The 27,284-nt window shown below is 38.2% G+C and overlaps 1 protein-coding gene across 1 annotated transcript in view; it reads left to right on the top strand.

Annotated features, from left to right (window-relative positions):
* Positions 1–18,268, top strand: part of LOC115427348 (vasorin-like) — a 67,713-nt gene extending 49,445 nt beyond the window's left edge. Inside the window, exon 2 of the mRNA XM_030145878.1 lies at positions 13,668–18,268. Coding sequence (XP_030001738.1) covers positions 13,689–15,806 — 2,118 coding nt within the window. The 5' untranslated portion in view covers positions 13,668–13,688 and the 3' untranslated portion in view covers positions 15,807–18,268. The remainder of the gene's footprint in view (positions 1–13,667) is intronic.
* Positions 18,269–27,284: the final 9,016 nt, after the last annotated feature.

The raw sequence follows: 27,284 nt of genomic DNA, 5'->3' as shown, positions 1-27,284 counted from the left end.
TAAAATATTCTGATATATTGCAGAACCAATATTTTCTAACACCCCTACTAATGATGCAACGCTCTGTAAAGTGCTGTCATCATGTGGGAAACACTAAATGACCAATAAAATACATGACTCAAACTGAGAAAACCCCTGTGTTGTAATAAAGTCTGAGTGACCTTTAATTTGTCGAAGGCATATTTGTCTGGTTCTGTTTGGGCTGGATTTTCTAAAACACCTTCTACATCAGGGGTCTCAAACATGCGGCCCGGGGGCCAAATGCAGCCCGCCAAAGGTTTCAATGCGGCCCGTGGGATGAATTTGCAAAGTGCAAAAATTCCACAGTCAAAATTTAGTTAGTTCAGGTTCCACATACAGACCAATATGATCTACTATAAAATAATAACAGCAGAATAACCTACAAAAAAGAATGACTCCATGTTTACCTCCGCCAAGGAGGTTATGTGTTTGCCAGGGTTTGTTTGTTTGTTTGTCTGTCTGTCTGTTTGTCTGTCCGTTAGTGTGCAACATAACTCAAAAAGTTATGGACAGATTTTGCTGAAATTTTCAGGGTTTGTTGGAAATGGGATAAGGAAGAAATGATTAAATTTTGGTGGTGATTGGGGGTGGGGGGGCCCACAGGGGGGGCCCATTTCCAACAAACCCTGAAAATTTCAGCAAAATCTGTCCATAACTTTTTGAGTTATGTTGCACACTAACGGACAGACAAACAGACAGACAGACAAACAAACAAACAAACAAACCCTGGCAAAAACATAACCTCCTTGGCGTGGGGGGGGCCCACAGGGGGGGCCACTGATCAGCCTTGGCGGAGGTCTGCGCTCTCCGAGTGCTTCTAGTTTCTTCTCGGTTTGATGTGAAAAAAATTATTACATTATGTCTAGAAGAAATCACAACTTCAAATTTTTGTCTTTGTTTTAGTGCAAAAAATAACATTAAATTATGGAAATATTTACATTTACAAACTATCCTGTAACAATAAAATGTGAATAACCTGAACAAATATGAACAACCTGAAACGTCTAAAGAAAATTAAGCACGATTTTAACAATTTTCTGCCTGTTACTAAGTGTTTAGTGTCTTTGTGGCAGATACCTCAGGGCAAAAATAGGGCTGACAACCCACTCCAGGACCCACAAAAACTGAAGTCAAGGTCGTCATAGAGACTGATGGACGAACAACAGTGTCTTTGTAGATCTGATCCATAATGCACATGTAGAAATGATAAGTTGAGGCATAATATTGTTAAAATTGCACTTGTTTTTCTTAAGAAATTTCAGTTTTTTTCAGGTTATTCGCATCTTTTTTGTTTGGATAGTTTATAAAAGTAAGTATTTTCATAATTTAATGGGGTTTCTTTGCACTAAAACAGAGACAAAAATTTGGAGTTGTCGTTATTTATAGGTTATTTTGTTATTATTTTACTGGTTCGGCCCGCTGGAGATCAAATCAGGCTGAATGTGGCCCCTGAAAGTAAATGAATTTGAGACCCCTGTTCTACATGGATCTAGAGCAGTGGTCCCCAGCCTTTTTTGTATTATGGACCGGTTTCATGCATGAAAATTTTCCGCGGACCGGTAAGAGGTGGAGGGGTTCCAATAACAAAAACCTTTGTCAGTTCAGAGCATGTGATCTGAAACACTTACACTGTATATCAAGCAATTCCAGTAATTCGACAGTATAATATCAACTCACCCTAATGCAGAATCAGTCGGAACCCTGGACTTGTTTCCCTGCAACTAGACGGTCCCATCTGGGGCTGATGGGAGACACACAGTCCAGTTGTGTTCTGTAGATCCAGTCTACTACTTGGTAGTTCATCATCGCAGAAAACCCAGCCACACAATGATATGAGGTTGGAAACGGAAGAAGGACTTTCAGGGCTTTTGTGGCGATATCCGCATATTCTGCTTTGACTTTAATCCATAATGCACATAGGTTTGAAGTTGTCTCAAACATGTATTGATGTGCCGGAGCAGTTTGTGTGTCACCTGTTGTGATGAACCTGTAACTTTGGCAGGAATCAGGATATTTCCTTCTAAATGCAGCTTTCTGTTTGCAGGCAGTCTGTGACCCCTCTGTAGCCTCATCGTTTCCTCGTTTCTTCCCAAAAAAGTCCTCCAGTGAATTTTGTTTTTGGCTCATTTCTTTAGCTTGTGTTACTACTGATTCATGAAATGGTGCACCAGAGTCTAGCAGTTGTGAGGCGAGGGCGGAAAGTCACTTTTCAAAATAAAATCTCTGGAAGACTAATTGAAAAAATTGCTTTAATATCAACCTTTTTTTTTTTTCTTTGCGGCCCGGTACCAAATGATCCACAGAGCGGTACCGTTCCGGGGACCGGGGGTTGGGGACCACTGATCTAGAGAATCTGGTCTTCACTGGTGGATCTGGTCTTCATCATACCTACACTTAAAGTTTAGAGGAGTCAGATTTTGTTTACTCCAGATTTTGTACAAATGAAGGCAGTCGGGAGCTACCAGCTATTAAGTCTGTAAATTTCTCTTCTCCACTGTCTCTTGTGTCATTTTCTTTGTGTAACTCATGCTCTGTGTTAGTCTCTCTCTCGTTTTTACCTTTGTGTTATCGCAGGGGAGGACCGGGGTTTATGTGAGTCTTTCATTCTGTCTCGCAGTGAGAGATGACTGCAGTGTATTGTGGGTAACAGAATCCAGCTGTGTTGTGGACGGTGTGTGTCTGCCGGTGTTAACATGTGCAGGAATGTGTGTGTATTTGTGTGTGTGTGTGTTGTGCTGCTCTGCGGTCTTGGGTGTGTGTGTTGACCTGTTTTATGTCCGTCTGACTGCAGTGTTTCTCTTTCATCATGCAGCTTTATCAGGACTAATACAAATAGCAGAGGAAATACTATGTGCCATGAAGTCTTAACAGCAGAAAACTCTGTCAGAGTTAATAATACATTTATGAAAGAGCAAAGAGAACTGGTTTTGCAACACCTACTTATGTAGCTGTATTTTAATGCAGGGCTAATTGCACACAGGAAGAAAAGGCTCCACATGTCTTAACTCAGTAAGTTAACTTGAATGACGGTTGGTACAAGGGATGTAACGATTACCGTTATAATGATAAACCGCGGTAAATTTGCAGACTTTTGGTATTGCCATTTAAATTCTAATTAGCATGATAACCGTGTTTGATTTCCGCACTTTTAGGGGAAAACACCCTATGTAAAGATATGCTTTTAAGTCAAATATTAGAGTATAGTTTTAATTTATTACAATTTGAATTTTCTATACCTAATATTTGGAACCAATATTCACTTTTAAAGTCTTTGAAAAGGTTCATTAAGCATCTTTGTGTTATTTATGCAATAAAGTTTACACATTTTTCAAATCAGATTTTAGATTTTTTGTGTTTTTTTGGTCCTTTTGTGTTGATATACTAAGTTGAAGTTGATGATATAGATGAAGTTGTGCTGAAAAATATGATACCAAACATGGGTATAGTAAACATTTGTTTATATAGTATATAAAGACAAAATCAAAGGTACTGAAAAATGGACAAAATAGGCTCAGACCACTAAGGGTTAATATTTGAATGTTTTTGCCAACAGAAGGTACATTGTGCCTATTTTATTTGTTTTTTTTTTTTTTTGTTTTGTTTTTTTGTTTTGATTTTTGTTTTTTTCAAAATACAACTTGGTAAAATTATTTCAGTGTGTGTATAAGTACTTTTTGAACATTTTTAGCACAATTTCAACAATACTGCAATAATAATGATAACCGTGATAACTTTGGTCACAGTAACTGTGATATAAAATTTTCATATCGTTACATCCCTAGTTGGTACTTTTTTTTTCTATTTTCGTTTATTTGTCATAGTGAAAACATTAGACTCAAACAAAGTAAAGATGCTCCGTACCAGATTATAGCTTTTTGGCTAATTTCTATCTCCAGTCCCAGTGGCAGGCAAGAAAGAAAGAAATAAAATTAAAATGGAAGAAAAGGGATTAAAAGGTAAAAGAACATATACAGCAGTGGAAAACAGTTTTCAGTTAAAATTATGTAAGTGAAAAGAATGACAAAAAATAAATCAATTAAAACTGTTGCAAAAAAATGGAAGAGTTTGTACATTTAGTTGCATCTCATCAGGAAGGTTAAATTTTAAACAGCAAAGGGTTCAGACTAATGTGAAGCAAATGTGTATTTCTATTGTGGGTGTCAGGATGTGGAATTCTTTGGTAGTGGAAGAGAAGAGCTGTCCAAATATTTTTCAGTTTAAGAGGTTGTATAAGGAAAGAATGGAGAAGCTTTATAAAAACATAAAATGAAATAATTTTACTTACGGATTTTGGATTTGTTTTATTTGCATTATCATGTAAACTGTTTACTGTAATAGCTGTAATGGCAACGTATCTGATGTAAGCAGATGTTTCAAGAAAGGAGCATATGTTATAAGTTTTCTTCATCCTGGTCCTTTCCAATCATTTAGATTGGAATGAATCAAGAAAATGAAAATGAAAAATGAAATCCCTTTCACCTCACTCTCTCCCCTATGGTGGCCCTCTCATCCTAAAATCTTATGCACTGAATATAAACGTTGTGTTATATGAGAAACAGCAACTGCACAACATCATGTATGAAGAACTGCAGAAACAAACATTAGACAAACACTGGAACAAATCATCCCTACAACCCTATGCGCACCAAGAGTCAGAGGGTAGAATTATCACTAGCTTTGGATTTTGGGACAAAATAGACAAAATTCAGGGTGAAAGTCTTGGGGTTATGTTTATAACCAGTTGTATTATTACTTAAAATACCACATCTAACTAACATCGTTTAGAAATCCACTTTAAATCTGATTTAAGCTAATTAGGAATCACATTATCAACATACTTGACAGTTAGTTTCAGTCTTAACTCTCTCAAATTGGCAGTTAAGATGTAAAACTACTGCTCATATGTATCTATCCATTAGTCCTCACTGTATGAAAAGTGCTATATAAATAAAGATTATTGTAATTTTGTCTTGTTTTGAAAATGGCATCTTTTTTGGATGAAAAGCTGGCTAATGTGAACTGAAGTTAAGTTTAGAAAGAACATTCAAGTAGTTAAAGTTGGAACGTTTGCTTCCTTGTGTTGCTTAATGCAACGTTTCCATTACGTGGTACCGGCTCAGCTCGACTCGACTCGACTCGACTTGGCCTTTTTGCGTTTCCCTTATGAATAAAGACCTGGAATCTGGTACCCGGTACTACTTTTTTGGTATCACCTCCGCTGAGGATCCAGGACTGGGGAACAGATACTAAAACGTGACGTGTAAACACTACAGACCACTGATTGGTCAGAAGAGAGTTGTTTCTGTGACCCGTGATTTTACAAAAACAGATGCGGAAGTTGACAGTAAATGTAGCGGTAGGTTAATCCACATGATGACCGCCCGCAAAACTACACCATGGTCGGTTGAGGAGATTCAGGTGTAAAAATTCAGCATGAGCTCGACGAGACAATAAGCAACGAGTGAATTTATCAGGAACTCTTTGAGCAGAAAACACGGAAGTAACGTGCCGCATTGCTATGACGTCCAGGTACTGTAAAGTCAGTAGTATCCTGTAATGGAAACGGTCTCCAGGAATAGTACCTGGTACCTGAGTCGAGCCGAGTCGAGTCGAGCCAGTTCTATGCACTGGAAACACAGCATAAGTCTCCAAATGCCATCATACTAATAACCAGAACCAGCATTCTTCTTTCTAAGACAAAAGTCACGTACATACAGACACAATGAACCGGTCTACATCAGGTTCCACGTCTTAATGGCAGAGGATTACATGTACAACAGGCCGTACGACTGCTTTTGTTTAAGGCGTCTGTCGAGGGTTAAAGACGCACAGACTCTGCTGTGGAATCCGGATCTTTCTTTGTTTGCAGTCACCTTCTGTTTATAGAAAAGCGACAGGGTTATAATAAGAGCTCCTTGTCATTCCTTTAAGGGTGCTGCTGCTGCTGGAACGTGGCTCAAATAAATAACATGATGACAGAGATGTGAAGGAATGAATGGAATATTATTCAAAGATGACAAAGAAGTCAGAGTCAGTATAGAAAAGACAGAGAAAGAGATGCAAAATTAGTCATGAGCACTAGGTCTCATTCTAACAAGTAATACAGCTTTTTGAAGTTCTTCAGACTCAACATAGTTCTGTGAAACAAAAGTATTAAAGAGTGTACATGTGGCTTTGTTGCGTTGTCCCTCCAAAAAGGCTGGTGCTACGACATTATGGTCGATCAACATTCCTGACAGGATATGATTTATGCATTTGGCTTTAGCCGTGTTTCCATTTTCCAGAATCACAGTTAACATTTGAGAGAATGTCAGTAACACACTTTGCTTTGTGAAACGTTTTAATGCTTGCAGATTTTTGCTCCGAACACTGCAATAATGATAGAAGTATTGATAAATGAAAAAAGTACCCAGAGAACTGCCACCAAATTTCTGCTACTACTTAGTTTGAGTAGAGTCAATGGGTCAGATGCATAGACTGTAGGGATGTCCCGGTCCGATCTACAGATCAGTATCAGCTGCTGGTGTGGCATTTTTTAAAAGATCGGATTGGATTTAGTCATGAGATCGAGCTGATGCGGACCCGGTTCTGGGGCGGGGATAAACACACGTCCTGCTCCCTCAAATTAACCCTTTCATGCATACTGGTCACTACAGTGGACATCTATTCTACAGCTGTTCTCTTGTATGTTCATGGATTTTGTTGTTCGTTTTGTTTTTTTTTTGTTTTTTTACACATATCTTTATTAAAGTTTTAAGACACTACATATCTTTTCTGACATGAACTGGTAACATTATGTAGATCTCCCCTGAGCATCTACCCCCAGAATCACAAGCCCTCCCCATAGTTTTCACACAATTTATCACTAAATACATGTTTCTGTGCATCGAAAATTAAACGTGTGGTGTCCAGCTGAGTGGACATTTTTGCAAGTTCATGAAAAATAGGTTCATAAGAATTTTTTTCATTATTTTTTTTATGTTTTTTTTTTTTTAATTTTTAAATTTTTATTTTATTTTATTTATTTTTCAGAAGAAAATTTTCAATCGCATTGTTTTTTCCATGCCTAAAGAGGAATAAAAACACTCAGGAAAAAAATTTGATTAAGGTTCTCATAATTTGTGCACAAAAGGGTTAAAGTTTCCGAAGATAGGGAAAAGGAAAATTGGCTTCACAAGAGCGAGAGGGTTAGAGGAATTAGTAAAATGTCTATAGGTTTCACTTTAAGGTGATGCGCCAGTTGGGTTTTTTTCAACCCGTGGGGCTTTTGTGGAATTATTTGACCCGACCCAACCCAACCTGCGAGTAACCTGCTGATCCGAGCATCACTAATGTACGGCGCAGAACACTCACCCATATAATCCCTGGACAGACCTATCCATAGACTGGCTACAGCAGAAGCAAATGCTGGCCAAAAGCAGCCCGCCAAAGGTTCTAACTTGTCCCACAGTATGAATTTGGAAAGTGCCAAAATTATACGAAAGTTATTAAGAGTCAAATGTGTCATACTTATTTTAGTTCAGGTTCCACATTCAGCCCAGTTGTGATCTCAAGTAAAATAATAGCATCATCTATAAACAATGACTACAAATTTAAATCAAAATTTTATTGTAAAAAGTCTGTAGCGGATCGGTGTCAGATCGGTATTGGCAAAACTAATCCTAAAAAAAATTGGATCGGATTGGAAGCAAAAAAATCCAGATCGGGACATCACTAATAGACTGTATAGTAATAGATGGAGGACCTGTGACATCACTCCTTGGCTTCTCACCTGCTGTTCTGAAGCCACTAGTTTGCGATTGGGCTGCCACCATGTTGGCTTTTTGGAGCCAGAAGAGAATATATTTGTACCAAAGGGGCGGAGCTATGGCAGCCGAGGAGTTAGAGGTCAGCTAATGCTAAGCACTAGCTTACAAAAAAAAACCCCAAAATGAATGACAGTATTTTAGAGATAAGTTCAATGTCTAAGGGAACTGGGGCTTTTTGTCACCAACCCCAGTGGCCATCATCGGTATTACAACTTTAAGATAATTACAGACTTCAATTGTTGTCATACACTGCAAAAAATGATTTATAAGAAAGTGAAAAAAGCCCTGTTTCTAGAACATTTGTCTTATTTTTCATTTAAATAGAAAAAAAGCATGCCAAGAAAATTTTACATAAAAAATAATATTGATACTAAAAAAATATATATCTAACATACTAAGATTTTCCAGCAAATATCAAGGTGGATTTTACTAGTAACAATGTATGGCAATATTTTACAAATTATCTCAGCACAGGATCCTGATTGTTTTCCTTGTTTTAAGAGTGAAACCACTTGTACAACTTCTCAATTTAAGAATCTTAAGAAATGACAGCAACTAACTTTTTTTTTTAACCATTTATTGTTATTTCCAGGCTTAAAACATAACAAAAATGATAACAGTTTAACATGAGCCTTGACTAATTTGAAAAATGACTGAAAAATTCCTACAGCCTGTACAAATTTTATAAAGATTTTTTTTTACTTGTTCCTCTTATTTTAAGACTTAAATTCTTATAGCCAGCTCAGTCTAAAATTCCTCATTTAAAGTAATACTGTCTTAAATGAGCATGATTTTTTTTTTGTAGTAAGCACTGTTTGCTAAAATGCTAGCATTTTTGTCTAGTTTTAACCCTTTCATGCACTGTCCACTCCAGTGGACAGTTCTTCTCCAGCTGTTCTCTTGTATATTAATGGGTTTTGTTGTTTTAGTTCCATATCAGCCAACACAGTGGACGCTTAGGCACCATCCCATACACTGTAATTCAGATTATTATTGTAACTTTGCTGTTCTTGATAAACCTGATCTGCACTAACATGTTTGAGTGTAAATCAGTTATTTGTTAGACAAGAAGTTGTTTTTTTTTTGCATATTATCTCCATGAAGTGAGTAATTACTAGCATTAGAATATGTTAAAATGTGAGAAGACATCAGATTAGCAGCATTAAAAATGTTTTTATTTCATTGTTTTCATATCACTCTCTGATATTGGGTTTTAAACACATGTTTCTTTACTTCAAAAATTAAATGCATGGATATTTTTGTAAGTCCATAGGAAAAAAAAACTGGATCGCATTGTTTTTTTTATGGCTAAACACTGAAGAAAAAAATCTTGACTAAGGTTGTCATAATTCGTGCATGAAAGGGTTAAGGTGTATTATGTTCTTTTAGTTGATAGACGTTTTGCTTGTTTTAAGAATTTTAGCCAGTAAATTTTTTCTACCCCATTGGCAGATGTTTTTGCTCAATATGAACGAATTTGATCAGATTTAGGAATATTAGATTTATTTCTAGCAGGGCAGTTTTTGCAGTGTACTTATTACAAATGCATGGCACTTGGTAATAAAACCATTTTTCTTATTCATTGCATGTGATGGATGCGTTATGTGTTTATTCTTTATTTATTTTCATATCAGGATGACAATGATGACATGATCTATCCGTCAGTTGTACAGAGTGATAATGAGACACAACTGTATCTCATTCTCAGCCATGAAAAAAATTCTCTAGGCTAATGAAAAAAAAAAAAAAAAGGCTTATCTTTGCAAATTCCATCCATCAGTCTCATGTCTGAAGTGAGTTATATGCTTCTAACCTACTTTGTAAAGCTGAAGTGAAAACTGAAAAACACAAGTAAATGTAGTAGGTTCTTTAACGTATCACCTGCTAATAGGTGTGGCATCTTCAGGTTCAAGTTCAACATATTTCTAGAAAGGATAGAGTGACTCAAAACAACATGCTGTACCAAAGGGTTGAGTAGGACTCTAAAAGGTTATTAAAGTGCATCCAGTTTGACTTGTTTTTATCTTTACTCATTCAGATAAGCTCACATTGACTCAGTGTCAGTTTAGTGTCTCTCTCTGTGACTTCGTGATGACACAGCTTAAAGCTCATCCAAAACAAGCCTGATGAAATCAGACATGAATATGAAGACTACGGAGGCTCCGACTGGTCTGGAGTTCACAGTCTCCAGCCTTGATATCATCTCATGGCTGAATCGTGCCATGACAATCACCATTGTTTTCACTTGCCATTTCAGTTTGGAAGAAGATACAGTCTGTTTTAGCTGAGGCTGAAAAATATCTTCTCTTTCCAGCGAAAATTTACATTTCAGCTCTTTTGAATCACAATAAAGTATGGTGTCGAAGAAAACAGGGCAGAGACCTGGCTTTAGCTTTACTTTTTCCACACTATTGTCATTTTTAGATGAATATATTTGAAGAGGTGATCGGTGGATTGAAAAAAGGAGCAGTGGAATGTACAGTTAGGTAAAGAAACAAAAAAAGGAAGTGCATAAATTTCGTGAATGTCAGTTTAGGAGGGAGTGATTGTTTATCTTTCTGCAAAGTGAAGTGAATCATACCATTTATTACAGAAAGGAGGCAATGCTCCAGTTCTGGCCTAAGGCAGTAAATCTTACCAAAGTTTCTTGGAAGCGCGGGCATCTGCACAAAGATGAACTTTTGGCCCCAACATGTTTTGTTTTGTTTTGTTTTTTTTCCACTGTGTGTTTTATACATATTGGTGAACAGACTGGGAACAATTAGAAAAGAGTATCAACGGAAAGGAATAGAGAAAAAGTGAAGGTGAGGAGAAGTTACAGGGCTGGAGATGAGATTAAGAGAAGAAAGTAGAAGTAAGGATGAGAGTCGTGAATGTAGTTACAACATGCGTGTAACAGTCACTTTTGCCAGTGCAGTTTTCTACACATCTGTATACTGTGCATAAATGGTAACATGATTCATCAAATATATAAATGAGTGTGTGCATGTATGTGTTCTCCATTAACAGCGTATTTGCTTTGGGTATGTTTGTATGTAGTAGCTGTGTAGCTAGTTTTCATGGGCTGAGGACTGTGTCATAAACAAATGGAAGAGGCTGAATTGGTTTTCTCACTTTCCCTTGGAAGGTCACGGTGGGTGGGCTGTGTTAATGCATTGCCTCAGCCTGTAGGTCCAGATTTGCAGGGCTGCTGGTCACTGTTGGAGTAGAACGGAGATTTCACTAGTGGATAGGCCAGAAAATTGAGCTCAGTTTCAAGATAGAATCTAGAAAATTCCAAGCATCATGTACCAGCTTATCAGTTCCTACACAGATACATATATGTGTGAGCTGTATGTATTGATCTCCCAGGAAAGGCTAGTTTGGAAAGGGTGGTATGCATAGCTAATATCACATCAGTGTGAAAGGTGGCCCATGGTAAACGGTCAGAAGTATGGTTTCACTTTAAAAAGAAAACAACACAATGTCAGCAGTGCATGTTGGAAGCTCAGTTGTAGAGCTGCACAATATATCGAACCACAAAACTCCATCTAGTGAATGAAAATGACACCATATGAACTCTGGATGGTAGCCAGGGAATGGACATTTGTAAGACAATCAATATGAACCAACTTTTATCTCAATAGGCCTATTATTGTTTGATTTAGGTCAAAAAAATTGATTTTCAACTAAAGCACCCCCATTTGGATGACTTATAATACTCACAGAGAAGCTGAAATCAGGAGGGTTCTTCCACTAGGGGTCCACTATGTTGGATATCAAGGGAGAAGAAATCAAATCTGTCCTAGTTCAAGCTGCACAATATCTCGTTTGAGCATCATCATCGCAATGTATGTGACCGCAATAGTCACATCGCAGGTTCTGCAGTGTAAGAGGCAAATTAACTTGACGTGTTCTCATCTAATTTCATCCTGGGTACCTGACACACACCGCACACAACTATCCACCAATCACAATCGTTCTTAATCAGTTTGCCGAAGCAGACCATGCCCCCGCACGTGGAATGAGTCGCTGGTAACAACTTTGAAAAATAAGCAACGAACAAGAGAAAATCACTGACAATGAAGACTTGATGCCAAAAAGAAAAGCAATGTCAGATATCTAGAACTAGCGGCATTGTACCCGTGGTGCCATACCTTGCCCCGTGCTGCAACATCAATCGGACGGACATTGATGGGACAGACACGGGGCCGGGCCGAAACGTGCATTATATAGTAGGATTATATTTTGGCTATACAGGGTGGGGAAGCAAAATTTACAATGAACATTTAGTTTTTTCTCAGCAGGCACTACGTCAATTGTTTTGAAACCAAACATATATTGATGTCATAATCATACCTAACACTATTATCCATACCTTTTCAGAAACTTTTGCCCATATGAGTAATCAGGAAAGCAAACGTCAAAGAGTGTGTGATTTGCTGAATGCACTCGTCACACCAAAGGAGATTTCAAAAATAGTTGGAGTGTCCATAAAGACTGTTTATAATGGAAAGAAGAGAATGACTATGAGCAAAACTATTATGAGAAAGTCTGGAAGTGGAGGAAGCAACAAAAAACGTACCAAAGCTTTTATTAAAGCTCTCAAATCCAAAATCCTAAAGGATCCAACCAAATCCATGAGAAAAATGGCAGTTGAACTTGAGGTAGACAACAAGACCGTTAGAAATGCAGTAAAATATGATTTGAAGTTAAAATCTTACAGAAGAACACCAAAACACTTGTTGACAACAGCTATGAAGGAAAAGAGATTGGAAAGGTGCAAGAAAATTATTACATGGTTCAAGAAAAAGTCCTCCATTGTAACGATCTTTTCAGATGAAAAGATCTTCACTGTCAATGCTGTTCTGAACCGCAGAAATGACAGATTTATCACAAAATCTCCTTTGGTGTGACAAGTGCATTCAGCAAATCACACACTCTTTGACGTTTGCTTTCCTGATTACTCATATGGGCAAAAGTTTCTGAAAAGGTATGGATAATAGTGTTAGGTATGATTATGACATGAATATATGTTTGGTTTCAAAACAATTGACGTAGTGCCTGCTGAGAAAAAACAACTAAATGTTCATTGTAAATTTTGCTTCCCCACCCTGTAAGAAGGATGATATTGAAACACGTGTTCTGTGTCAATAGTGCCCTCCATCTATTGCCACAACAAGAGAAAACACAACTAATTTGTTTCGGCACCACACAGCTATTATATCCTCCTGACTAGTTTTTCATATCACAATAGATATCACGGGGTTACAAAAAAATCACAATGTTAGTTTTTTCCAATATCGTGCAGCCCTACTCAGTAGCTGTACATTATTACTTTGCTTTGACAGTGAACCCTATGGATGTTATTATTAGAGCTAGAAAACTCAGACAGGTACATAACAAATAAAATAAGAAATAAAGAAATGAAGGAAATACAAAACCAATGCTTGGCATCATTAATATGCAAAACACACACATAAATAATGTATATGTGGGAAACACTTTATGACTCGTTAAATGTAGGACAAATATATTTGCATGTTTGTTGCCATAAGTTTAATTGAACTGTAAAATGTTTATTAGATATGACTCTTTAAGTGCACATTTGTAGATCATATGTTGTCGATGAATACTTGTAAATATTATATGCAATTTATTTTTACTACTACTTTATAAAAATGTAAAAGGTTTTGATCGTGGAATCACAACCGGAAATTGATTGAACAATACAAAAACTATAATGGATAATATTAATAGAATTATAACAATATCCTTGTCGTCATTATGTTGATGTGTTTATATTTCACTATATGGTGGTTAATAACAACTTTCATCTCTTTTTGTCATGTTTTTCAGATTTTAAGGCCTGACTTCACAATGCTGCCTTCCCTCCTGCTCTTCCTCCTTTCATCTGGATTGGTTTTATCCTCCGACTGTCCAGAAGACTGCTCCTGCCAAGGACAGGATTTAATATTTTGTTTTCATCGACGGTCCAGCACAGTGCCTCATGCTCCTGCTACAACCCGAAATCTCTACATTTTCCAGAATGGCATTGACACTCTGGCCCAAGATGACTTCAGAGGTCTGGGAGATTTGGAGTTGCTAGATCTGAGTCAGAATGAGCTCACAGAGGTTCCAGATGGTGTGTTTGGGATGCTGTCAAAGCTGAAGAACTTAGATCTCTCTTCTAACCACATCACTCACATTTCTAAAGGGAGTTTCTCTGGGTTGGTTCAGCTGGAGAGGCTATATCTTCATTCAAATCGTATCCAGAGCATCCATAAAGAAGCTTTTGAAAGTTTAGAGATGCTACTAGAACTCAAGCTTCAAGGGAACCAACTCACCTCCCTGCCATCCCTTCATTTCCCAAGGCTTCTGCTCCTCGATCTTAGTAACAACAACATCCCAACCCTGGGCCCTTCAGACCTCCAGACACCTCACCTGGAAGCCCTCAAGGTGTCGTATTTGGGACTCACCTCTTTGGATGAGGATCTCATTGCCTCCCTGGGGAACCTCCATTACCTTGATATCTCTATGAACCAGTTAGTAGAAGTGCCACAGGCCCTAAAGCAGGACACCCTGAAGGGGCTGATCAAGCTCAGTTTGGCTGGCAACCCACTGGGAGAGCTTAGGTTGGAGGACTTTCAGAAACTCACTGGGCTGCAGGAATTGGATCTAAGTGGACTTAATTTACAAGGATTTCCCCTGGGTTTCTTACAGACTTTCCCTAAATTGATGGACCTGACAGCAGCTGAGAATCCCTTCAACTGCCTGTGTCCTTTAGCCTGGTTCCCTGTGTGGCTAAAAGAGAAGGGTGTGACTCTTGGGAGGCGTGAGGAAACCAGATGCCACTTCCCTCTAGTTAACGCTGGGAAGATGTTGTCAGAACTAGAGAACAAAGACTTTGGGTGTCCACATACCACAACAGTGCTAATTGACTCACCCATTGGAAGTACTCCTGTTCCACAGATGCCAACCACATCTCCAGAAACCACCCATACAAATGCTATTCCCCCACCTCCACCCAGTGAGGAAACTTTGTCCTCTAAAACAGACAGCTACCAACTTCCACCAGAAACTGCAGTCTCGCCGAGCACCAGCGGGGAATACGGACAGCACATCTGCCCCTCAAACATTTGCCTCAATGGGGGCACCTGTAATTTTGATCCTCTGGGGCAACTGGGCTGCTTGTGTCCATCAGGAACTACTGGTCTCTACTGTGAAAATATGGATGAAGTTCCAGAGCCACCAAAACCTTCAGCAACAGAGGTCTCTGTGGTGGCCCCAGTCATGCCCGAACTTGATGCTATCAGTTCGCGTCAGGTGACAGCTACATCTATCCTTCTTGACCTACATCGCTTCATTGAAACGCAGCCTCACATTCGTGGAATCAGGCTGACCTACCGCAACCTGTCAGGCCCTGACCGGCGGCCCATAATTTTGAGAGTACCAGCATCCTATCCAGAGTATACTATACGTGGTTTGAGACCCAACTGCACCTACTCAGTCTGTGCAAGTCCATTAGTTGAAAGAATCAACTCCAAAACCAACAACTCTGTGGAAACAGTTTCCTGTACAGAAGCTCGCACTGCAGGGATTCCCTTGACATCCTCAGAGCCCCAGGTGACAACACCAGGACAACTGACCGACACTCTTATCCCCGCCCTGGCTGCCCTGGCCTTGGTGCTGGGGTTGGCTGTGGTGGCTGGAACCGTCATCTGCTTGCGAAAGAGGAGGCAGGCAAAGGCAGGAATGGAGCTAGAGCTTGGTCCAGCGGATTCTGATCCCATGGACCTTGAGGGAGGAAAACCTTGTCTGGAAAATGGGGGAAATGGAACACTACCCCACAAACAGCCTGAAAATGACTCCTGTCATACTCCTCAAACACCTCCATCGTTGCAACAGAATGGGGGTTTGGACTATGAGGTTCCCTTGATGCAAGAACACTACCCATCAAATAACAATCTATCATCCTTAAAACCATCTTATTTCTGAGATCCAGTACAGTAAAACATTTTGAAAAACTCTGGAGGACCTGTTTAGTGTCATTTTTATTCCAATCCCACAGAACGGCACTTACTATTTTTTTCTTGTCAAATGATTACTCACAGGCTCTATCCTTTATCTGGGATAAGTTGAATGATGAATTTGGTAATGTGAAAAAAAACCCTGTGGGACAGCAGCCAGGATGTGGTTTGAAGTCATCGAGTAGGGCCTGATAGTGGAAGAACCTAACCAAGTGATTAAACTAAGTGCAATCTACTAGAAGAGTGTTAGTAGCAGACTGAAAACGGAAGTGCCTTTTTGCATTGACGCAATTGTAACCTTTGGCTCATTTTTATTTCTTTGTTTATATAAAAGAAGCTATGTAAATGAGCTGTAATCCTATTGCTGGATATGGGAAGTAAAGTACGGAGAAAAGGGTCTCAGCTAACACAAAAAAAAGTGATGTAACTGTTATCTGGCCTGGACCACATGCCCCTATCCTAAAGGGGTTCTGACCAACCGCAACTTTTTCAAGAGGATTGCAAAGAGAACTTGCACTGAAAAGAGATTCTCCTTTTCCTTTCCAGTGTTGCAGACACGAATGGATGCAAGACTCATGATCACATGAGGCAAAACAAGAGACTCTGAAAATATGTCTTGCCAAGCTAGTAAAAGGTTGAAGACCATAAAAGCTGTGTAAACTTCATATTTTGTTGGTGACATTATCTAATCTGCAGCAAACCTTCGAGTTTCTTCACATGTGGTTTTGGATTCTTCACTGTCAACAAATCTCCCATAATTCTCTCCACACATCCCAGGCTTTTAGCTCCATGGATGATTAATTTGCTGTGAAAGATAAATGGACTGAATGAAGAGCCATTTAGAATGGACTTTGCCCTTATTGTTCTGTACAGTTGATATTATTTCCTATGCTTTTGTCATGTGTTTTTTCTTTTTTTTTTTTGTATTTTTAACTTTTTTTTTTTTTTTTTTTTTTTTTTTTTTTGTGGTGTTGATGTCCATTCAGTATTGCTATTATTGTAAATTAAAACATCATTAGTTGTTGTCCCTTAAAACCCTGCTTAAAGCCATTATGGATTAGATTTATTTTGTATTTTAGGTTCCTAGTTGCTGAAATGTCTCTAAGCTGCCTGTTGTGAGTGTCTAATTAAAACTAACTTCATTTCTTTTCTTGGGAGACAGACACAAAAAGAAACCCACAATGATAAAATTCAGTTTAAATTTAGTCTTTTTATTTTAAAGTCAGTCATCTATACATCATTTATATTGTTTCCCAAAATATCAAGTGAATGTAAAGTGTCTTCCACTTCTGTCAAATCTCCATACGGACATGATTATGACAAGTCTCAGACCGTTTTCCACTGCCAAAACCACATTCAAAGGCGTTTGCCATAGAGTCCAATCTATAAAGCGACACATAGATGCCAAGAAAAGAAATAGGGTTCAAAGAGCTTCCAGGGTTTTCGCTGTTTCATTGAGTTTACAACAGTTGTTTCCGCTTGGCACTGCCGACCATATCATACTCGCAGCTACTTTTTTTGTTTTCTTTCACACCCTCCATCTGGATTGCTCTCCCTTAACTTTACTCATCCAGTTTGTTTGGGTCAACAGTCATTATTGGCTTGATTGTGTGGAGACGGTTTTGCTTGTTTACAGCTAACCAGACTGTGAAATGCACAGGCTAAATGCGCCATTATGGTGTTTTTTTTATTCTCTTTATCCTGTCTGGGGCTGGGAATGTCATAAGCTTTTAGCGGTACTTTCCTCTTTTTATATCTTTCCCTGTCATGAGAGCGAAAGCAAATATACAGTAATAGGTTTACAGAGACATGCCTTAGCAACATTGCTGCAGAGACTTACTGACATCTTGTAGTTTCATGTTACATGCTGATGCGCATTGCAAGAACAAAAGGGTCTTTATTTTGCCTCGGAGGACGTTGCATTATCCTACATTACAAGAAAAAATGAAGAAACATGAAATGTAATGGAATTTTTTCCTGATACAGAATCAGTTCAGTCAGGTTTAAAAAAAAAAAAAAAAAAAAAAAAAAAGTTCACTGTTATCCAAAACCTTGGAGTCATCTGTTTGTTCAAGTTCAGGTGTGTGTGTGTGTATATATGTGTGTACATTTACAGTACATTGTCTGCTTTATAATCGAGTCCATGCACTATACTGGAACTCAGTCCAAAGTCAACTCTCCAATCCACTCACTACTTTCTTCTCTCCATCAATATTCCAGTATAAACATAGACGCTCATATATCTGCTCTCCCTCAGTATCTCAACTGGAAGACCCTTTGTGTTGCTTTGAGCAGTTAGAGAGGCAGGAGATATGGATTGGAAATATCTCTACATGCCTCTTACAGTACCTTCCCTGTTTATTTAGGGAAACCTTTTCATCTTTATTCCTTTATGTTTTGTGTTAGTAATGTTTTTTGTGTTCATGTTTGCAAAGCTGAGAAAAAAGAACAGTATTAAAACGATTTAATGATAAAAATGTATGAGTTTGTGTTTTGTTTTGGGTTTTTTTTTTTTTTCCAACAATTGAGTAATGTTGTAGTCAAGATCATCTAAACCAAAATAGTTACACAAGGATATGACTGATAGGGAAGGATATGGTTACAGTGGTTAAGTTTCTTACATTAACAGGAAAAAAATGTTAAAAGTGATTAAACTTCCTGCACAAATGAGATAGGTGTGTAGTTTTAGGGATGCACTGATTGCAAAAGTTCTTGGCCAGTACAGATAATCGTTCAATAATAACTGAATTGATAATAAATGTTCCTTTATTTCATTAATGTTCTTATTCTTCATTATAAATATAAAAATAGTTACCATTTTAAAATCTTGCAGGCATAAAAAAATATAAAATAGACATTTATATACCGATTCCAATATTGGCCAATATCAACATACATCCCAAGTATTTTTCTTTTAATCCAACACTGTGAGAAAAACTGAGCGATTTGAGGAGCCACAGGGTAATGAAATGCAAACACTGGAAAATTTTACCCAGTCCCATGTGATTTACAAGTTTGGGTTTAAAATGAAAACGATTCATTTTCATCTAATAGAATGTGTATGTGTATGTAGCATTTATTTTATTTTATTTGTTTGCTGTACGTTCATCTCTTGGCTGTTTATTGTAAAGCGTCTTTGAGTACTTAGAAAAGTGCTATATAAAACCGATGTATGATGATGATGATGATGATTATTATTATTATTATTATTTACGTAGGTTTAGTTTAGTTACATTTCTACAACAAGTGGTGCCATGCACAACAAATCCCACCCCGTGCATGTATTGTAGCTTATTTCGGCATTGATCCAGCTGATGTCATCACATCAGTTGCCTCTATATATGTACCAAGTTTGAAGTAAATTGAAACAAAATTGATGTTTTTATAGACATTTGAAATTTCGCCCATTATAAGTACATGGGAAAAAAATATTTTAAAAATTCCCCCAAAATTTGAACTTTGACCTACTTTTCCCAAAATTGACATCTATTCTGGGTCACTGGCAATCTATAAGCCCAATTTAGTATGAATTTAACCAGTAGTTTCCCTGCTAAAGTGTTAACAAACTAACAAACCAAACCAAAAACAATACCCCTTGCCTCCCCTTCGGGGGGCGGGGTAATTAGGCAGACTGCACACCTACTTAGGTGGCCTGCCAACCACTGCCCTAAAATATACAGTATATACATAGGTGACTCTTGTTTATATCTAATATTTGCTACATCTGTTTGTGAGGAAATTTTTTTCACCCCTCATGCAACAAGAGTTTTAGTACAGAGGCAGGTTGCGTATGTTATCTACACTGATCAGCCCAAAAAAAGCCAAATGTACAATATCACTGGACCACATTTATGCATTTACGGTTCACAAAATGTTTATGCAAGGTCACAACAAAAGTTACAACAGAAATGTCTGTCCATAGTTGCGTACATATTTGGTGAAGATCGTGTATTGATGATGGGAAAGATGGACCAGTGTGTCATAACCATATCATCATCAAGATCTCCAATGTGTTTCAGGTCTGGAGTCTGTGGGGCCCAGTCCATGTGTAAAATAATGCCTCATGCTTCTGAACCCAGCTTTAACAAACTGAACTTAATGAATCCTGGTGTTATCATCTCTGAATATGTTTGTATCATCAGAGCATAAAAAAACCCACAGATGTTCAGACCTGGTCATTCTGTATATTCAGGTTCAGCTGACCTCATTTTATGGATTGTTCAGGCTCATGGTTACTTCATTTGTACCTGTAGGTAGATTTCAGTGGCGGCTGCTCGTCTTTCAAAGAGGGGAAGCTCATTGTTGGCTTACATAAAAAAAAAAAAAGTCAAGTTATTTAAACATAAATTCATCCATCCATTCCTTTTTAAGAAAATGGTCAGACATTATCGTACCAAGTAAACAAGAAAACGCTAAAATTATGTTAAATTGAAACAAGGAAGTACAATGAGTGTGTTTTCTTTACAGTGCAAGAAATGAACAAGTAATTTCATAGTGGTTTCTCTCTCGATTTCACAGCAGAATGCACGACGGTATTAAACTAAACTCTGTCAAATGAAGGAGTAGATCTGAAAATAGCTGTCAATCAAACGGGATTCAGCCTTTTGTCTGATCCTCCAATCAGCACGTGGAAGCCTGGATGTCCAACCCGGCCAAGCTCCGCCCACAGCTCCATTCACCCCCAGAAACGCTGAGTGTCCGGGGGCGGGACAACATTGTGGCATTTATCCAATTACCATCCAGTTTTGAGGCAATGAAAAAAACTGTTCCACTCAGTCCTATTGAAGTGCATGGACGCTGAGCGTCTACGGGCAAATGCACTGAGCAGAGATCGAATGAGAAAACAGCGCAACGGGAATGTATGAGAAGTGAACAACATCGAGGCCGATGATTTGTGATAAAGCTGATTCTGAACGAACTCATCTGTGAGATGAACGTGTTCTAACACATTTGTAGTCAATGAAATGTCAACACAACCGAACATACTTAACCATACTTAACGTCGTAATTTTAGGGGAAGCTGAGCTTGCCTTGCAGTCTATGAGAAATCGCCACTGGTAGATTTGTCCTGCAGGGAAATCTCATTCACAAACTAGAAAACCACTCAGAGAACGCAGACTTTCGCCAGGGCAGATCAGTGTCCGAAGCCCCCCCTCCCCTCGAACACCACCAAAATTTTGTCATTTTTTCCTTGTGCCAGTATCAACTTATCCTGAAAATGTCATCATCTTTTTATAACTTTTTGAGCTCTCTTGCTAACAGACAGACAAACAAAAAAACAAACCCCAATGAAAACATAACCTCCGCTGTCCTGAGGTAATAACATTTAACATTTCATCATTCTGACAAAAATGACCAGAAACCTTGATGAAAAAAAGGGCTCCAAAGCTCAAGGCTCCACCAATAAACACACAATGTTCACGTTGTGAACCTAGACCTGACCAACTGAATCAACCCCAGATCATAACACTGCCCCCACAGGATTGGACTTAAGGTGCTAGGCATGATGGGTAATCACTTCACCACTCTGGAACAAGGTCAGTCTGAGCTCATCAGACCACATGACCTTTTTCCATTGAAACACAGCCCAGTCTTTACGCTCTTTATCAAATGGACGGACAGACAGATGTACTTTCTTCATCCCAAACTGGGCAATTATACACTGCTGTGGGGTTTCTTTGGGACACTGTTACTATAGATGAACTCTTTGTGGTTCAGACAGCCAAACTGTATTCCAGAGTATTTGAACAATACCTCAGGTTCCCAGAGAGGTCCTGTTCCAACCAGGGATCAAACCCAGGAACTTCTTGCTTTTTGTCAAACACCAGTGCAAACCACTGAGCCAGAAAAGGCTGTGTCGTGCATCAGAAATGAGACCAAAATCTGAAAATCAGACAATGCACAGGAAATTTAATGATATTCCAGCAGTTGTGGTTTCGACCAGTCTTGTCCTCTTTGTCTTAGACTTAGACAAAGCTGAGTAATTATGTTCAGTTCCAAGATGCAGCCAAAACCTTCACAAAGTGATTGAGATGAAGACTGACCTCAAGAATGACAACACCAGTTCTGACTGAAAATGAAGTGTTTTCTATGAGCAGAATGTTAGACATGTTAATGTACTCAGTATGAAGGTTTACCTTGTACATTCATGTTGCCATAGATTCATGTTAAACACCAATGGAGAAGGGATTTGGAGGCCCAGCAGAAGCTGATTACATCCAGCCTGTATATCTCAATACCTCATTACTCTAATATATACACATTTGCACTAACCTCAACCACAACATGATTACTATGTGACGCTGTGCTGGTTTGTGGATGGAGGTGGTTTTCTGTGTTTTCCACTAATATCAAGAACAGATGTCAGTGGAAAATATTACTGAATAACACATGGATTCCAAATTACACAGATTACATGCATTGGCTTTTATTCACATTGGCTGTATTTCCCCTGACACAGCACCATTCAATTATGTTTTACCCAGTTGCAATAAGAAGTCCATACATCCAAGGAGAATCCTCCTCATCTGTGAATTTGTTAAGTCTCTCAAGTGAACATTTATAACATCCCAAACAGTTTCATATTTGGCTTTAATGTTTTAATCAGAACTAGGGATAGAAAGATTATCAGCCACAGATGATTATTGGATCCTGTGCTCACATTTTTTTCAGTTATTGTTATTATGTTTTTGTGCCTCTGTGTCAGTGATATCGATATTCATCCATCCATCCATCCATCCATCCGTCCATCCAATTGTTGTGTACACTATAACTTAGGAAAAGCTACACAGGAAACCACAAGTCTGACAATTAATACATGCAACAATGGAATTAGAAATATAAAATCAGTGAAGTTCATTATTAAACTGTATTGTCCTTGATATTTTGGCAATATGTTCACCTGACATTCACTCCAGTAAAGCACACTGAACTGAAAAATGTAAATGTTGGCGATAATGTAAAAATGACCATAACAACAAAACTAGGACCAAGCGTCCTGTAGTCCAATGGTATATTTAAAGACATTAATTTACATTCGTTTGACCATTCAAGATCCTGTTAGATCAAAGGTTGTGTCATCAGTCATGTTGTGATACTAGTGTCCTTCATCATATGAATGTAGACTTTGGACATGTTCTTAGCTGGATAGTCAAAATCTACGATCTGGGTTTGACCTTTCATGGTCACTCAAGGTCAAAGGTCATGGCACCAAATGAAAGCTCACATGTGACTTCCTATCTATTGTCGATAGTAATTATATCCATTTCTTCAACTGTTGTCAAGTTATAGCACTTTGAAATGTGTCCCATTATAAACCAATGGGGATTTTTAAAAATTCATAAAAAATTCAAAAATCAATATTTCCCAATTCTTTGAATATACTTGGTAGACCTTACCCCAAAGATGCTCCACAACAAATATCAAGCCATTCTGACTGATGGTTTCAGAGAAGAAGATTCTTGAAAAATTGTTTCCGGACAGACAACAACTGATACCAACAGTCCATCGGACCCTTCATTGGACTAAAAATCAGCATGACATCATAACAGACAACAAAAAGAAAGTACATTGTTTTTCTTATTCCTTGAAGAACTATTGATTCAATGTACAGATCTTGTTAAAAATGTTATGAAATATTTTGTCAGTATTTTACAACCTGACATGATTGCAATCACTTGTCAGTGTTGACAATAGCTGTCAGGGGTTCCATTGTTCAGTACTAAAAATAAATGAAATCAAAAAAGGAACCAGAATAAACATACAACATCCTTAAACTGACTATGTTTTATTTGTCTTTTAACACAGTCCAGTTGTTCAACTTCCTTCTAGAAGCTGGAAAACTTTGCACTGAGGGTCAATCTATGTTTCACATTATCATCTGGAATTCTACAGAAAATAACTGAGCGGGAAACGACTTTGTGTTGTCGTTTTTTTCCTTTTGCTAAATCTAGAGCTACTTGTGAAGAGTGTGACTTTGGATGACAAGTTACAGCTTGTGGCAACACATAGAGGGATGTTTCTTTTTTGTACACAGCAAAACAGTGGGATGTGTACACAAAGTAAATATAAACCTAATAAAGTGTTTTTATAGTACTGGATTACATGATGTTGTGCCATTCAAAACATGTTTGTTGCTTCCATTCTTGTTTGACAACTAAATTTAAGACTAATTATTCTGCAATTTTTATGACAAGGTAAAGTGATCCACAGACATAGGATTAGAAAGTTTAGAAAATCTCCAATTTCAACTCCAGGTTAACACTAGAGTAGCTGTGAAGAGCTGACACTCTTTGAGACTGCGTTACTCAATAAACATAACAGCATCAGTGCAATGGTTGGATGGTATTTAACGCTCCGCTGTCTGAACCTGTCAAAGGCTTGATGAAAAAAATCTCATGATGAATGAGGAAAGTATTTTTTGGCAAGATGACCACTGTAAGAAAAAAATGTGCAACAGATGAGATCATATGATAGTCAAGCAAGACTTGGATGGGAAAGACTACACAAATATATTTGGTAATAAAGATAATAATATGTGCCTTCGTGGCAATTAGCTTTCAGCGACCCTCCAGGTTTCCTGTTGGATGATGAATAAGCAGTTCAATTGAAAAAGATGAGGAGAAAACAAACTGAGCGCAATTGATAGGATACTCAAGAATGCATTGAGACAGGAGTTCTAAAACCTAGAAAAGACTTTGCAGTGCCTTTCCGCTAAAACATGTAATAGCTGGATGATGGTCAGCCAGTGCAGTGATTTGTGAAACGGTGACATTTTGAAGCATGGTACACCTAAAGCAGGGCTCGGCAACACAATCCTAAGAATCAACTGAAACCTGAAAAGAGAGGAAAAAAATACAAAATAGTCAGAAATACCTGTATGTTTTACCTGAAGGTGGCTAAGAAGTATTGGGCAACTCTTGCAGAGCGATTTTTTGTGCAGAATGACTGAAACTAAGTTAAAATATGAATACAGTCATCATTATGTTATGCAGGTTGATTACTTTGTAAAGCAGTAAAAGTCCTTTAAAGCCCCTGTATGAGTGTGTTTCTGGCCACATGCAGTGTTTTGGCTCCAGATCTTCTGATTGTATCATGTAAACTCCAGTTCCTGGTTTGTATTACATTTCCTAACTAGTACCTGTAACAGCAAGTCGACATTGACAAAATTCTTCAGTTTTATAAATAGTTTGGTGTGAACGTGACCTTAGACTGACCCGGGGGAATGTTTTTCCACTGTATTTTATTGCTGTTGGTCCTTCATCTGTTTCTGTTTTCTTTATGTTTGCGATTAAAGGTCAGTAGTCATTAATTCATTTTAATTAATTTCAATTAAATTTAGCTCTTTCTAGTACAGGGTGACACAAAAAAATGGGAATTTTTTAACAATCCAATAAAACCAAGAGTGATGGAAGAAAAATATTTTATTCATAGTAATTGAAACCTTAAAACATGCCATTTAAGAAACAATGATGGAATTTTCATTTTTTAAAAATTACTTCCTGTAGATGGCGTCCTCCTGTACGAATGCATTCTTGAAATCTGCTGTTGAGTTTCCTCACTGACCGCTGCAACATCTCAGCTGGGATACTGTGAATTTCATCCTGAATTCTCTGTTTTAACTCATCCAGAGTTCTTGGTCGAGTCGTGTACACTTTACTCTTGAGATAGCCCCACAAGAAAAAATCACAAACGGACAAATCTGGCGATCTAGGGGGCCAGGGAACGTTACCGAATCTTGAGATCACACGGTTACCAAACAATTCTCGCACAGCCGCCGATGGTTACTAAAATGGGGGTGTGTTTACTTGCTCAAGGTCATTGTCTCACAGTGCTGCCACTTACTCATGTCTGCCAATACGCACTTCAAAAATTCCCGTTTTTTTGGGTCACCCTGTATTTTCCGGTTTGGTTTGATTTCACACTCGGGTTATTTGACACTGGAACCCTCTATTAAAAGGTTAAACTTTAGTTCTTCACTGCTGTAAGGAAATTGCTCTGAATTTTACCCTTCCTAACAGACACATTACCTAGTAGTAGTAGTTAGCGATAAGCACAAATTAAGAACAGTGAGTTCCCATTGAAGGTGCTCAGGGACCAACTCCAGATCTACGTACATCAGTACTTCAATGGGCTGCCCACCACCCATGTATAGATTCACTTAGGCTATAGTCAGACAGCAGGTCTTAATGCACAATTTGGATTTGAAATCCAATTTTTTTTTTTTTTTTTTGTGCTCCTTCATATTACACATTAAATGCGACTTCTATCAGTTTTGAGTGTGAACTGAATGCGACCCTGAAGTGAACCACATGCGCAAAACAGGTCCTGACGTAATACATCACCACGCAGGCACACACGGTGTTTATGGAAGTAACATCCCTGGGACGCAGAACTGTGACGTTTGTCGCATTTCAATGACGTAAAGTTCGGATAAATGCAACCTGGCCGTTCAGACTGAAGTTGCATTGAGAAATATTGGGTATGTATCAGATTAAGGACCACATATGAAAGTTTGTGCTGTTCAAACTGTCTTCAACAGATCGGATACAGGTCACATATGGCCAAAAAACTGGATTTGGGACACATTTGCCTTCAGTCTGAATGAAGCCTTACATAGTTCGGTTGATGACACGTTTAAAAAAATCTGTGCTACAAAATTCTACAGATGCACAATGTAAGAATGGATTTAAATGTGTAAATGTCGTAAGTAAATTCATTTCCACATGTTCCTCATGTTTTTGACAAAGCCATAGTGAGCCACCGGAGAGAGGCTAAATGGCTACATCTGGCTCAGGGCTGTGGGTGGACCCCTGCCCCCTGGAAAGTTATTTTTCAGTGTAATCCCACAGACTTTGGGACAATAGTTAGGTTTTGGCATAAAGATGACTTGGGTATTGTTATGGAAAGGGGTTTTTGATCTGCTGTGGTGAGAAAGACAGAGAAAACACACAGATAAATACAACATGACAAAACAAACTTTAATGGACCACCATAAACTCTCCAGTCACCACCTCTGGAGCTTTTTCTACGTAACAAGTCACCTGGCCAATGTCGTCGGTTTCCAACATTTAAGAACTTCCATTCATTTCTATCTGTTACTCTGCATGCTGAAAACTGATGGAGCTGTAGCAGGGGAAAATAAGTGCCTTTTTTTTAGTTTTTCCACACTTACAGGGTGGGGAAGCAAAATTTACAATATTTTGAGGCAGGGATTGAAAGACAGTGTATGACTAATTAGTTTATTGAAAGTCATGAGAATTTATTTGCCACAAGAAAATGTACATAATAGAAAATGTTTTTATTCTATGTGTCCTCCTTCTTTCTCAGTAACTGCCCTCACACACTTCCTGAAACTTGCGCAAGTGTTCCTCAAATATTCGGGTGACAAGTTCTCCCATTCTTCTTTAATAGTATCTTCCAGACTTTCTCGTAATAGTTTTGCTCA

The sequence above is a fragment of the Sphaeramia orbicularis genome, chromosome 1, assembly GCF_902148855.1.
Source record: "Sphaeramia orbicularis chromosome 1, fSphaOr1.1, whole genome shotgun sequence".
NCBI lineage: Eukaryota > Metazoa > Chordata > Actinopteri > Kurtiformes > Apogonidae > Sphaeramia > Sphaeramia orbicularis.
The sequence above is the reverse complement of the archived record's forward strand: the minus strand, read 5'-3'. Positions and strand labels throughout refer to the sequence as shown.